Source organism: Diadema antillarum, unplaced genomic scaffold (assembly GCF_040938485.1).
Source record: "Diadema antillarum isolate AM-2024a unplaced genomic scaffold, OU_Dant_1.0 scf00000045, whole genome shotgun sequence".
Lineage (NCBI taxonomy): Eukaryota > Metazoa > Echinodermata > Echinoidea > Diadematoida > Diadematidae > Diadema > Diadema antillarum.
Window position 1 is genome coordinate 4272082 of NW_027270934.1, and position 14775 is coordinate 4286856.

General features: G+C 36.2%; 1 protein-coding gene across 1 annotated transcript; it reads left to right on the top strand.

Moving 5' to 3' along the window:
• The first annotated feature begins 1603 nt into the window (after positions 1–1603).
• Positions 1604–13000, top strand: LOC139714404 (uncharacterized). Its single transcript, XM_071626116.1, has 11 exons — positions 1604–1802; positions 4274–4411; positions 5884–5906; positions 6318–6349; positions 7347–7404; positions 8062–8161; positions 9081–9192; positions 9455–9497; positions 10257–10327; positions 11478–11586; positions 12036–13000. Exons 1-11 carry the CDS (start codon positions 1604–1606, stop codon positions 12234–12236), a joined length of 1086 nt encoding a protein of 361 aa, XP_071482217.1. The 3' UTR covers positions 12237–13000.
• The last annotated feature ends 1775 nt before the right edge of the window (positions 13001–14775 follow it).

The window sequence follows — 14775 nt, forward strand, 5'->3', positions numbered from 1 at the left end:
GTTCATTTCATGAAAATTGATTTTGAAATGGCTGAGATATCCAAAAACAAAAAGGTCAATGGCACCAAACTTTTATTAGGACGACCTTTTTTTTGTGTGTGTATCTCAGTCATTTTAAAACGGATTTTCGTCAAATCAATTTTTGATTCCTTTTAGAATTAATATTCTCTTTGTGGTATTTTATAAGTGGTTTCTAATCATCTCGCAAAAAGTTAAAAACTGAATCCCATCTCAACCAATTATGTGTGTGTGAAAACTATGCCATCTCTTCTTCAATCATTATTTTAGCGACTGGGATGCCCTGTGGAAAGGAAATTAGTCTGAAGTCTGTTGTATACATCCATAGACAATTTTCTTCCCGAAAAGGTTCGCAGTGTCCAAGTGTCGCCGTGTTTCCCTATCCTGTGCACTGGAAGCTATACACTTGGACAAAAATATGATCAGTCTGCATGGTCTGTACATCCCATTGCGATTGCCTATGCCCTGTAGCCGTGTACGATGCATTCATAATGCAATCTTAATGAATTCATAATGAATCGATAATGAATTCATGATACGCTGTCCGCCTCAGCTGAGGTCTAGCTTCTCTTCTCTCCAGCGGTGAATTCATATCATCATACAAAAGGCCTCCATGGTCTGTGCGTGTCATCAGCGCTAAACTCATCAGCCCTGTACCTGCCTTGGGGGAGGGATGTGATACCGGCCTGTGAATATTATCAGGTTGGAAGTGCTTTTTCCACTCATGCCCCTGGTATTGATATTATCTTTGAGCTCGATGAATGTACATTCATTTCGAACAAGGGGAGGATTTAAAATGTCGGGGAGGATATTTTGATACGCATCATTATAGATGCTGATATTAAAGGTGATCCTTGAGTGACAGCGGTAAAAAAAAAAAAGCTTGTCGCTGCATAGCTACATGCGACAAAGATAACACTGAGTATCTTGTTTTCTATTCTTTGACTGTTGACTAATTATTTTTTAGTGATATTAGTTCGAAATACTGAAGTATTGCACAGCTCATTAACTCCTACCAGAAATGATCACCATGCTGTAACATGGTCATCTACAATAATAAAGCCAAATAAAACATGGTAGGCCCTACCTTTCGTCCCCTTCCCCCAACAAAAGAGAAAAGGATCTTTTTTTCATTACAGAGGACGACCAAATCATAGCCGACTAGTAAAATTGTAGGCCCTAAAGGGCCAAGCAAAAAAATAAGATAAGATGATAAAAATAAAGATCATGGGCCTGTACACACAAAAACCTCACCCATAAACACACACTTGTGCGTGTGTGTGTTAAGATAAAGCAAACGTCTATACATGTACTTTAAGCCTAGAAGGGGAGAATATACCACTGAAAAAAAAATCAGAAAATAGATCGAAAATAAATTGGAAATACAGTATATTTCCTATCAAAATGAAGTGAAGCCAGCGGCAATGAGTCACGTGACTAGCATCTTGACGCCTTGAGGTCATGTGACTTATCAAGTCACCTGATACTACTTTCCATCGAGTACGCACAATACTAGAGTAAGTGTAAACTCGCGAAGCGAAGCTAGCTGTGACGGAAGCGCAAGCAAGTGGCTAGTAGCGGCGGCATGAGGTTCCTAATAATTTTCACGATTGTGGTAACCTTCATCACTCGTCTTGGGACTTGCAGGCAGGTAGCATGCGATGATCTTCCCATGCCCAAGAAATACGTGGTTTACATACTTCAAAATGGAGAACAAATTACCGTGGACGGCAAACTTAATGAACCCGCCTGGACCAACGTGGCCCCGACTGACAGATTCGTGGGTATGTGCTCTACATGCAGTCATTGTCATGTAAACTTTATGCCTTGCAATCAGATGAGATGGTGGGAGTGAGCTCGGGTTTGAGGCCCAAGCAGTGACTGTGGCAGTGTGTCTTGCTGAGCAGTGGTGTGTAGATTTAGATTTTTTAGATTTTATTCGACTCTTCCGACCCCATTCGGGGGTATGAGAGTACAACACATAAATACAAAATATGGTTATAACAATCATGTTTGTGATATATTACAATGATGTATATAAAATAGTCTATACCTACTAAACATATATACAGTGATATATACAAATTGGCAAGCAAGGTTAACTAATCGTATGAACCATACGACCAAACAATCGTGACATACAACTACAAAATATGTACTAGAGATCGTGTATCACTGGATGCTTAATTTTTCTACCACTACGAGTTACAATATTTTCTTTCTTGACTACAGTACACTCAACTTGTTCAGGCTTCTGCAAATTTGCAAAATATGACATGATCAGCCTCACAAATAACACTAATCTTTTAAGCTGTCCTAAATGCGAGCATGAAAATAATCTGGACATGTGTAATGAGCAAGGACGTTTAACCAAATAATGATTGCTTAAATATAACTGCCTTTCCTTTTCAAAGAAGGGGCATACGAAAACATAGTGAAATTCATCACCCGTTTCATGCCTATCACAACAAGGGCACTGAACATCCCTTTCATCAAATGACTGTACAAATCTTCTATTATTACCTGGCAACTGATTTGACCTACATCTAAAACGGCTCAATGAAATTCTATCCCTCTTACTCAACTGGACTAAATACCTTTCAAAGAGACTATTCGTCTTAAAAATCCTATAATTTAAACATACTCTGTTTGACCAAACATTTGCCATCAAATCCTGTTTAGACATATCACTTAAAGGACAAGTTCACCTTCATAAACATAAGGATTGAGAGAATGTAGCAATATTAGTAGAACACATCATTGAAAGTTTGAGGAAAATCAGACAATCCGTTCAAAAGTTATGAATTTTTGAAGTTTTTTTGCAGTACCCGCTGAATGAGAAGACTACTGCAGTGTATGAATAACTTAGATGTCACATGCGTACAACAATATAAGGAAAATATAAAGAGAATTTCACAAAATTCCATCTTTTGAAAAAAGTACACATTCCCCTGACTCGTTACCGATAAATGTTATGGGTAATATTATTCCCCCTGCCTTTAGAAAGAGGCAAGTCAATTGCTCTTTTATTATGCGAAAAAAGTGAAAATATGTTAAATTTTCTTTTATATTTTCTTTATACTGTTGTACGCATATGACTCACAAGCTGTAGTAGTCTCCTCATCCAGCGGTTCCAACACAAAAATTAAAAAAATTCATAACTTTTGCATCGATTGTCCAATTTTCCTCAAACTTTCACTGATGTGTTCTACTAATATTGTTGCATTTTCTCAATCCTTATGTTTATGAAGGTGAACTTGTCCTTTAATCTCAGCTTCAAGGTGCTCAATATCCAGTTATTACTAAATCCTTCCCCTTTTCTTAACCATACAACACCAAGACCAGCATTGTTTAAAATTTCCTCAATATAAGATATCCACTTAGATACAAAAGTCGTGTCCTGTTGACTTATTAATCTTTGGAGTGTATAAAACCTGAATGAATATTTAGCAGAAGAACCCTTTATGATCCTCAGCCAAAAGCTAACCATACGATATTTAACAGTATTAGCCAGTCGTGTTCTCCCGGTTTCTGCATATACCATACAATCTGGTGTGTGTTATGTAAAACGGCATGTAAAACATTAAGAGGCAAAACACGCTGTCCCTCAGATACTGTCTGAGATAGTAAATAAAATTGACTTCCCTTAATTGTGTGAAAGAGAGTCACAACCCATAAGCCATGCACAAAAGACCCAGCTTTATCAAATTATCGCAAAGAGCAGGGTGCAAAACCCAGTGAAGTACTGCCTCAAGTACACACCAGAAAGTTTCGTCAGACAATCAGTATGATAATACACCTGTGCCCCCAGATGGTGAACTGTACTCCAGCCGGAAGAAGAAGGAGGAAACCAAAACAAATAAAATGTGTCCCTGTATTATCAAATGTGCAGGGAGAAGTAAATTTGATGCAATTCCATTTTCATTAAAAGAGTGTCACACTATTGAATTTTCAACTCAAGGTTAGGTTAGACCTTGCACCACCTGCGTGACAGAGGCTGCTGAAAAACAAATTCCATTGAGTCTATGGCAACAGAACATTACCATGTAGATAATATGTCTGGCCAGCATTAACATGAAACTCTCATATATTCTTGGCTGTAGATCTCTGGTAGATATGGTTCTTGAATGTAAGGGCTTACTTCTTCAGCAGCCAGTTGATATTGGAAAGTGTAACAGGTCTGAGATGTGCTGGTGCCAAGATAACATGTTCACTGATTTATTTTTCATCTGTTTTCACTTTCCAATAAATCCAGATATCCAGGGTGAGGACTTCCCAAAGCCGAGATATGACACATGGGTGAAGATGCGCTGGGACATGGACTTTCTCTACATTGGTGCTTATCTTCAGGAAAATGATGTCTTTGCAAATCAGACAAAGCATGACTCTGTTGGTAAGCTAATGCAACTTGTATGTGGATTTAGATGTACTCAACATTGAACTCAAGTTCACCAAGGCAGAATAAATGTTTATCGTCATCTCACACTTAATTTTGATAGAAGACATGTAGACCAGAATATGTGATTCATGGATAAGATATAGAATTCATCATTTATGAGCATATCATATCACACCATGAATTTAGTAAACTCAGTGGGATGTTACAAACTGTTGGCTTGGTAATTATGAGCAATCTGTTGTTCTTTTTATATGTTGACCAATCAGAAGCAGTGATGAAGACATATTGAGTGGGTCTTGAGTTGTTGTTACAAGCTGAAACCTTGACACTGTGAAATCTTTGAAAGGATCTGTTTAAATGAGATTGTAAATTGATACAAATAAGCGGAGAACAGGCCTTCATGTGAATGCAAGTTCTGACCATCCTTTCATACAAACAAGCTCAGAGGGTGTACGGAATGTGGGTGATTTAGCAAGACCCTACATCAAAATCATAAAAACTGCACTGTAAAGCATTTCATGAAGCAGTCTTGACATGGCAAACAAAGCACTGAGATAATCATCCATAAGACATTGGAAATACTGAGGGATTGCACAGTATTTCAGTGCTCTGTTTTGATCTCCTGGATAAGTATCCAGTCATATCAGGATAATCTACAATGTAGAATGTAGCAAATCATTCAGACAGCCCACAAATTGACGTAAAAATGTTTGCAGTAAATGTTTGCAGAGTTTACATGCTCTGTCATACTGAACCCCTTCGTACATATGCACGTATGTAATATGTTCACATATGAGGTGATATCTAATTTACATTTTATAAAAGAGTTTATAAATGAGTGCTGCGTTTAATGAAAACAAGGGGTGGCTGAAAAGATAGATCATGAATCGACATTAAAGATAATGAACTTTTATTCACCTTGATTCAGCATAAACAAGCCATGACAAAGCCCCTGTCACTGCATTTACATGTGTACCTCAATTGAGTTAATTTCCAAGGCTTTATCTACACTCAACTGCAATGCAGTTTACTTTCACTAACAAAATATTGACAACCAGTACATCATAAACCTTTAAAGTGGGGACACTTTCTCTGTTTCTTTTTTAATGAATTTATTTTTTGTCAATAAAACTGTTGGAAGCTTGACTCTCAAGAATGCAGTCGATACAATTAAGTTCAATTAGATCATAGTAGTACAGTGTACTTCATAAACTTGCAGTTGCCTAAGACTGAAATCAAGTATATGTCTAATATACATTGAATATGTGAATTTCAACTGAGTAAAAACTGCTTAGGTTTTATTTATATTGTACAATTTATCCAGTTATTTAATGTCTTGAACATGTATAAAACAAAACAAATGTTCTTTAAAGTATGTTTTAAAGATATTCATTTTACTCTGTAGCTTTCTCATATTCAAGTTTGACATAATACTGTTATCAGTTTTGTTTGTTTTTGTCTTACAGTGTTTAAGGACAATGACTTTGAGGTATGTTTAATTGTTCTCTTTCTAGTAATTTTGTAAGATATAGCATCAGAATAGTCAGGAAGTAACAATGTAATTCAGTGGATTCTCAATTTCCAACGTATGTGTAAATAAGGTGGGATATGCAAATTCATTGCTTTGAATTAACACATACAGTGGGGCAATATTTGTTTTGACCATACCAAAAATAAATCCACAATCTATTTAAGATAGTTTGTCTTCCAATCTGTCTATTGTTGCTTTCTAAACAAGGGATAAGTTATTTTCTGGTCAAAATTGGTTCAAGCTGTTTTGATTCTAGATTGCTTGTATTGTATCCCTCCATGCTGCTGCTTGATCATTTTTAGATCTGTGTTGTTAACTCTGTTTTAACACATTCTGTTCATTTCAAATTCAAATACAATTTCATTTCAGGTATTTACAGACCCCGATGGGAGCACACACTGGTGAGCATTTTAAAGAAATTTTTGTATAAAATCAGTGACATTTTCAATGAGCTCTAAAAATTGTGCAGGATCATCTAATGTACATCAGACCTTTACCCATCTTTTGCAATTACATTGAAGAGTGTGAAACTGACTACAAGTAGCCATAGCTAACAAATGTCATCGTAATGACAGTGCCATACACGTCAACATTTGGTGAATGATGACAGGAGGATGTAACATTTGAGAGTAAGTTTGTCTGAATGTTTTTGTTTGTTTGTTTGTTTTTAGTGTGAATTTGAAGTGTCTACAATGGAAATGAGATACGGTATATCATAAATATTTTCTTTATATCGCCCTACTGTGACATCAAAAACTGTTGTAGTTTTCTTATTCAGCAATTGCACCTCCAAAAATCTGACAATCAATAACTTTTGAATGGTTGGTGTGATTTTCCTCAAAGTTCACTGATGTGTTGGACTAATTTTTCTGCATCCACTCACTCCATATATTTATTTTAGATTCATTTTTAAGTTTGAGCAAGAGTTTGTCACTGTTGGGAAAATCAGGTTAATGTTGGGGACACACAATGATGGCTATATTTTTTACATTTTGTCATGCAGTAACTGAAGATGCCAGGCATGCAGTTTTGACCTAGTGTAGTATTGGGTGTAATACTTGAGGGCAATTCAAAAATTAGTTTTGGTACAAACAGATTTTAGGTGTTAGGGCCAATTTTAACGAAGTATTTAGTGAAGTGCCACAAAACTTTTGAAGTTAAAATGGTATGATACAATTGTTTACTGTCAAATAATTTGGGCAAAATGTGTTTGAAATTGAGAATTCACGATTATGATCAAATTACTGTTCATCAGACTGTTTTCTTTTGTATGGAAGATTGTTTTCTGGATTTAGTATGATAGGTCTGCTCTGTAGCTTAAATAGTGAACCAATATGTAGTAATGATCAAAGGACATAATGTATGGTATGTTTCAAAAATAAATACTCTCTTTAACAGGTATAAAGAATTTGAAATCAATGCCATCAACACCACTTGGGATCTCATCCTAAATAAGGTAAAGAATCTAACGGAGTAGGGATACCATACCAGTTATTCTTTCTTATCTTGATTACAAATGAAGAAACCAAAATCAATTAAGATCGTGAAGTAAAAATTTGTGGGGATTTTTTATCTGGAGTTGTGCTGTTATTATTATTGGTTTCGTCTTACATGTTATGATGCTTTTAGGAAGGACTGGAGGTTACTTTATACTGGATACCATAAAAGTAAACTTGCAGCTGCTGTCATGAACTACAGTAATTTGATATTTATGTATTCATTATATGTATGATTTTTTTGTTTGAAATTTGTAAACAATTTTGAACTTTGCTGGTATTATTATAATTATTATTATTGTTGATTTTGCAATTCAACGAAGAATACAAGCGGACATAGAATACAAACAGAAAATCATACTACATGACATAAAGATTATATATGTAACATTATTTGCGTATTTTTTCCTTTCATAAAGAATTTTAGTGACACCTTATTTGCAGTGAATTTCTCTGAAAGACAATAACATCAGCACTGTCCATTATTTTCATCATCTTTTGCAATCAAGTAAACCTGAAAGATTTTACCATGACACGGTTATTCAGTGCACCCTCTGTACATGCAAGTTGAGAATGATTATTATTTTGATTTCTCTCATTTTTCCCCTGTGTGCCAGCCTTATCTCAATGGTGGTTTTGCCAACAGCAGCTTTGAGCTGACCAATCTGAAGAGCGCCATCTTTGTTGAAGGTCCTATCAACAACCCTCTTGTGAAAGGTTAGTTTAATTATGCCATGTACATCCAAGTACTCATCGTTAACAACTGGTTTGATTAGATTGTGGGCTGCCTCTTGGTTGTTTAAATTTCACATTGCATTGAGCTTATTGTTTTTGAAGGTCACGTGGCAAAAGAGATAGGACATTGGAGTTAGTATCAATGTTGTCCAAAGAAGCTTGCATAGGGCTAAGACTTGACTTTCTGATCCCTTCCCAATATATTTTCCATTATTAGTAACCATTACTGTCTTGTCAGCATTACTTTTAGTCCAGTTTTGTAGTTTCTTGTAGTTCCATTGCCTGTAGCTGTGCGACACTTGCTCATGATAAAGTTATTGAATAACAAGAATGTTTCTTTTTCTGTACGTCTATCCATATTTATCTTTTTTTCCATGTCTCATTCTATGGAGGATATTGATGAAAGGGAAAACTTAGATATAATTTGACAAATTATGAAAAAGTCTCAATCACTTATAAGACAAGTAATTATCTAAGAAATCAGGCTTTATGCATCTTTAAATGTATTTACAACATATTACAGAGCTGTCCAACATCCACAAACTATGGTTGTAAAAGAAAAAAGATGTCCACCTTACAGTTGGTAATGAAATTTGAGATGAAATAGGAGTGTGTTATACTTCATGTTAGAAATGTACTTGTTTCATCATGAGATGGACAGATACATGTGACCAGCAGGGGCGGAACCAGGAATTCCATAAAGGGGGGGGGGGGGGGGGGGGGGGGGGGGGGGGGGGGTGCAAACAATATTTCTGATGCTACTTCCGGGTTTCATCTCATTTTTTTCTTTTTATTTCTTTTGTTTTAACCACAAATAAAGACGGAGCGCACGCCCGATGCGCCCCCCCGGATCCACCACTGACCAAATACACTTGTACTTGTGATTCCTTGCTCTCATCAGATAAGTATTGGACTGTGGAGCTGGCAATGCCTCTAAAGAGTCTGGTGACCAATGACACTGTAGCCAAGGCCCCTCCCAAGCATGGTGACCACTGGAGAATCAACTTCAGTAGGTGAGAGATGCTTCAGCTCATTTTCAGAAGGAAATTGAAGGCAAAAATGGTACAAGGGTATTAGCTTGTCACACAAGGTGTTTCACATGCCAACTAGTTGATTATCTTATTCCATGATGTAAATGAAGTGACAGTGAATAATATACATTCAGTATTTTTCTTTTCTTCATGGTTTAGAATAATGATGATAAATTTGTGTTTTAAGTATCTACTTTCTGCTAGATCTCTATGTTTTTTGTTTTTGTGTGTTGTTGTTCCTCAGGGTTGAATGGCATGTTGAAAATGTCAATGGACACTATGAAAAGGTAAGGAGAGGCTGGTTTTTGTGACTTTACACCATATGGTATATAGTAAGGATACTTTGTTGTAAAGTTTTGCAATGACATTGGATTTGTCAGTGCCAAGGTTAAAAAAATTGTTTGACCTTGTTTCATGACACTGCTTGGTAGTTACAGAAATACATAGGAGGAAGAATGCTGTTTGCTAATCACTATTTCATGTTAAAAGTCATGCATTTTTAAACTGGAAAACGCACAGGAAAATACGTTTCAGGTCAGCGGCAACACTGAAAAGGCTACCTTGGATAAAGAAGACCTTGTATCATCACTATATTATTATCTTGTGATGGGATTTTTGTTGTTGTTGACAGTATCACTATGATATCACTGCATTGTAGATAAAGATCTGTATGTATTTAATTTTATATCACATTAAAAAAGGCCAGCAAGAGTTGACTTTGACACAAATGCTCAAATTCACATGTGAAAAAATGAAATGTTAGAGCTTAAGTAAAGGCACTTATGTGACACGAGGGATGATGATCCATCTCTATTCACTGCCAATCAGTGTTAGGATATATGCTGAATGTAGAAAATATGCTACAACAAACAAAACAAAACAGTACAAAAGCAACGCCATACAAAAATATGTCAGCAGATTTACCGATCAGCAGAGAAAGCATAGCAAACTTAGGTTAATCATGAAGCATACAAAGTATATAGTTGATGAAAATGCTGCCTGAAAAAAATGTCCACATCTTTCTCATTTTCTATTCCCTTTGTAAGGTCCCAGGATTACCAGAGGATAACTGGGTATGGTCTCCACAGCATGCTATAAATATGCATCTTCCTGAGAGGTAGGTACCGAACCTTGTTTATGTAATGCCCAATATTAAAGTCTTTTAACAAAGGGACTACGATCATGCAAATCCATGCTGACTTGTGTGGATCCATGATACCCTCAACACTACTGATGTGGCCAAATGAAAATCTAAATATGAGTCATGTTTTTCAGAATGATTTTTCGACTACTGGTACTTGTCAAATTCAATTCATGGTATTTTTCTTCAGTTTACTTTTGGACACGTCCACAAAAAACCTTCCAAACCAAGATTCTGTCAATGACATCATCTGTCAATCAAAGCTGAAGTACTAATATGATTAACAAAAGACATTGAAATTCACCTTTTCACTAGACTGAGCATATCTTGTATGTTTCCATCTTACTGATATGATTAACAAAAGACACTGCAGAGAAACATGTAAGTAATGCTCGGGCTAGGGGAAGCTGGAATGAAAAGGGGAACCCCCACTGAAATGTGAGATATTAGGAATTTGATATCATGCCCAAGTACTGATCTTACATGCAGCTGGCACCATTCTATCCCCAAGAGCTGCCTGTTCTATGAGTATAATGTGTTCAATACCTGGTATTGAATTCTTTCTGTGTGTTCTTGCAGCAACAAATGTCTGTTTATTTTTTTTTTTTCTGTATGTCTTAATTGTATGATCTCTTGTATTTTCATTTATTTATATTATCATTTTGAAATTGATCATTATCTTTGCCACTGTTGATATGATTTTGGCTACTCGAGGTCATTTTGAGAAGTCACGAAGTGTAAAACATCCAGCTGTTTTGTCTCTCCAGTCCGCCATCATTATAGTGCAGTATCCCAGATTGTTACAATTTGCAATAACTTATTGCCTTGGATGAATGCACAAGTTTTGTTATAAGATGTCTGACATTCTTATCTGCATAGAATGGAAGTAGATGCTATATAATATCCTACATGTATGTCTAAAATATGAAAATTCATGATATGTTAACTGACTGAATTAAAGACTCCTGCTTCCTGTATATTGTTTACAGCTGTCCGCAACTGCAGTAGGAATTTTCCTTAAGTGCATTGGAATACAGATGAGATAGTGATCAGAATTTAGATATATATCATTTTCATTATCATTTCTAGTAAGCATCATGTTTCTCCTGGTTTGTGTGAACTCTAGATGGGGCATTATCCAGTTCAGTTCTGATGCGGTAAACCAGACCAAATTTGAGAAGGATCCAAACTGGCCTGTTTACACAAGTCTGGTGGAAGTCTACAATGCTGAAAAAGTAAGCCCAGTGTGAAAAGTGTCTCCTTCTGTTACAGAAGTTAATGATTATGGAAGATTTATAGCAACGTTTTCAGAGTCCGTTGGAATTTTGGGTAATTGAGTTGTTTACATAAACATAATCTGATGTACACTGAAATATTTGGAATCCTGCTGCTGATTAAAGACAAATCTTTTCGTGGTTAAATCATAAAAACTTCCCTCATGTGAACGGTATGTCACATGTCCCTGCATCAATTTGTGATGAGTAAATGTTAAAATGTTTCTATCAACCTCCCATAACATGTTACAGTGAAGATTTTAGTCAACAGTGATAATGGTCCATGTAGAACACACGTCTCACAGATGTTTCAGGAACTTTCAGTTGCTATGCTGGTTTGCAGCTGTGGTAAAAATTATTTCCACTTTTGGAAGAAACCATGCATTTACTTTGTTACTTCTTGCGTCCAGGAATTCTTCGCTGTATCTGGTTACTTCACCAGCAACCTCAGCCAGCTTGCTCTCCCAGACTTCGTCAGACAGGGGCTTTGTGCTGGTGTTCCACAGATTGATGCCGTCCACACGTATTCGTTTAATGCCACAGTCCGACCTCTGAAGTCAGGACTACAAGTGGGACACATACGGGATGACCGCCTTATATGGTTTACATAGGGTTGCCAAGTATTTATGCAAAAAAAAAAAAAATCAACATCGGGAGTGTGGCCTACTGTCTTGTAACTGTACACTTCACAGTAAATTTGTGGTAATGCTGTTCTCACGTCAAGTGTAGTACTTGACCAAAAGATTGGTTTTTGTTTTATCGTCTGGGATATGTTCCGCAGAGACTGCGTCTGGCTTCACAGAATCCCCTCCTAGGAGAGCTGATGAAGTCAAAAAAGATAAAAGACTCCTCCGGACAGATGGATTTTTCTGTCTAGTGTAGTACATACGATAGAAGATGCTATGCACATACAATAAAGGGACTAACATATATCACTTTCATAAGAATGCACCCTTCACTACTATAAAGGCAGTTGTTCATAAATGTCTTCGAGGTCTAAAAACTAGCCACACTTACATGAACAAAGGAATCAGAGTTAAGTGCTTCCAAATTACTATCAAACACAGTCACAATATTGTGTCTCGTTGCAAAAAAAAAAAAAAAATATGCAGAGTCATGCAAAAAAAAATCACAGGAAAGTCATAAATGTGACAAGTCTGGATGTATTAGGTTTGAAAGGTATTTTTTAAGATATAAGAATGGTATTTTGTGATTGAGTGGAATATTTCAAAAGCAACTAAAGACCTAGAAATACTTTTGAAGATATTTGATGTTAACAGTGCCTTCAACCCAGTACTTATAATGACTAGCATTGCTCTAGATCATCGGAATTGCAGATGACCTATTTAAAGGGAACGCAAACCCAAAGAGTAATGTGGATTGAGTGAAAGCAGCAACATTAGTAGAACACATCCATGAAGGTTTGAAGAAAATCGGACAATCAATGCAAAAATTACGCATTTTTAAAGTTTTGTTGTTGGAACTGCTGGATGAGGAGACTACCAGAGGCTATGACATATGAGTGGACAACAAAATAAAGAAAATATAAAGAAAATTCCACAAAAATTCCTTTTTCATAAAAATTACAAGTTCCATCAACTTGATACTGACATATGTTAAAGGTAGCAATTATTACCCCTGCTTTCTGAAAGCGGTAAGTAAAGTGCTCTTTCATAATGCTAGAAAAGTGAATTTTTGTTGAATTTTCTTTATATTTTCTTTGTATTGTTGTCCACTCGTACGTCATAACCTCTAGTAGTCTCCTCACCCAGCGGTTCCAACACCAAAACTTTAAAACTTTGTAACTTTTGCATCGATTGTCCGATTTTCCTCAAACTTTCACTGATGTGTTCTACTAATGTTGCTGCTTTCACTCAATCCACATTGCTCTTTGGGTTTGCGTTCCCTTTAAGTGCTTCAGGCAAAAACGACTATTTTTCTGCTTTTGTTTGTTGAAATCAGATGCAGATCAGTGTATCTTTCTTTCATCTATAAATTTTAAAATTCTTTGTGTGATGATTCTTTAGACATCAGTCTCCATGTGTTTACACGTGACTCTTGGGATTGTGATTAAAATTCAAAGCAAAGTTACTGCATTTGAAGACAAACTAATACTGTTAAAGTGGAAACTTCACAGGATCATTATTTTTCCTTTGTACTGCAGAATATTTCAAGTTTACACTATGAGGACCCAGAGTGCTAAATAATTCCAGCAATTCTAGTCTGAAGTCATTGCTTTACGTATTACTCCTCTACACTAGGAGTTCATCAAGGACGACTCTTGTGCATTTGCCGCAGTTAAGACAAGAGATAGAGTGTTGAGCACAAACTAGTTTTCTTACACTGAATCTTCATTTAACAATTGTGTATACTGTAAATAATATTCCTTATGCTCTATGGAGAATATTAGTTTTCTGAGCTTTGTGTGTGTAAATATGAACAAGTGTACACTTGTGCAATATCTGGTCCTTGTAGCAGACTGCTGTACAGTACTTTGAGGCAAGATTAAACACAAATAATTACATCTCTTGTGCACATTGTGTACCTGTTTCTGTGTTGCCCCTTGACCCCATAAGGCATATAAGATCCCTGTCCCCATAAATGACATTGCCCTCGCATGTGAATGTGATATGGTGAAATTGTCAAATTGTCAAAGGTCAATTGCAAAAGATGGAATGGAAGCACAAAAATGTGCACCAGAAAGGAAAAGCATTTTCTTGCAGAGACAACAAAGAAAGTCTAGTGTGAACTTGGTGCATGGCAACATTTGCTTATTCCTGCTGTGTGTGTATGTCCTCTCACTTTGGTCCATTAACTTCTTTGTGATACAAACATGAATAGGTCTTCACACATCATGGTGTTTGGCATGCTGAAAATTTTCTTTAAATATTAAATTTATCACGTACTTGCAAATAGATGGATCAGTCACCTTGTCATTATGCTGGAAGAGTATTGATCCTCTCCAGAACTATGTATGTATGGTATGATAGAAATTTAAAAATATGTGAGTCTATGCCCTTTTCAGTGTGCTCTGTGCATTTTCTATGACAAAGTCATCTTACTGTGCAGTCTGCAATGTGATATATGTAAGTGTTGTATGGTTTTGCATTAAAACTGAAATGCATATTTAAGCACACAATATGAAAGATC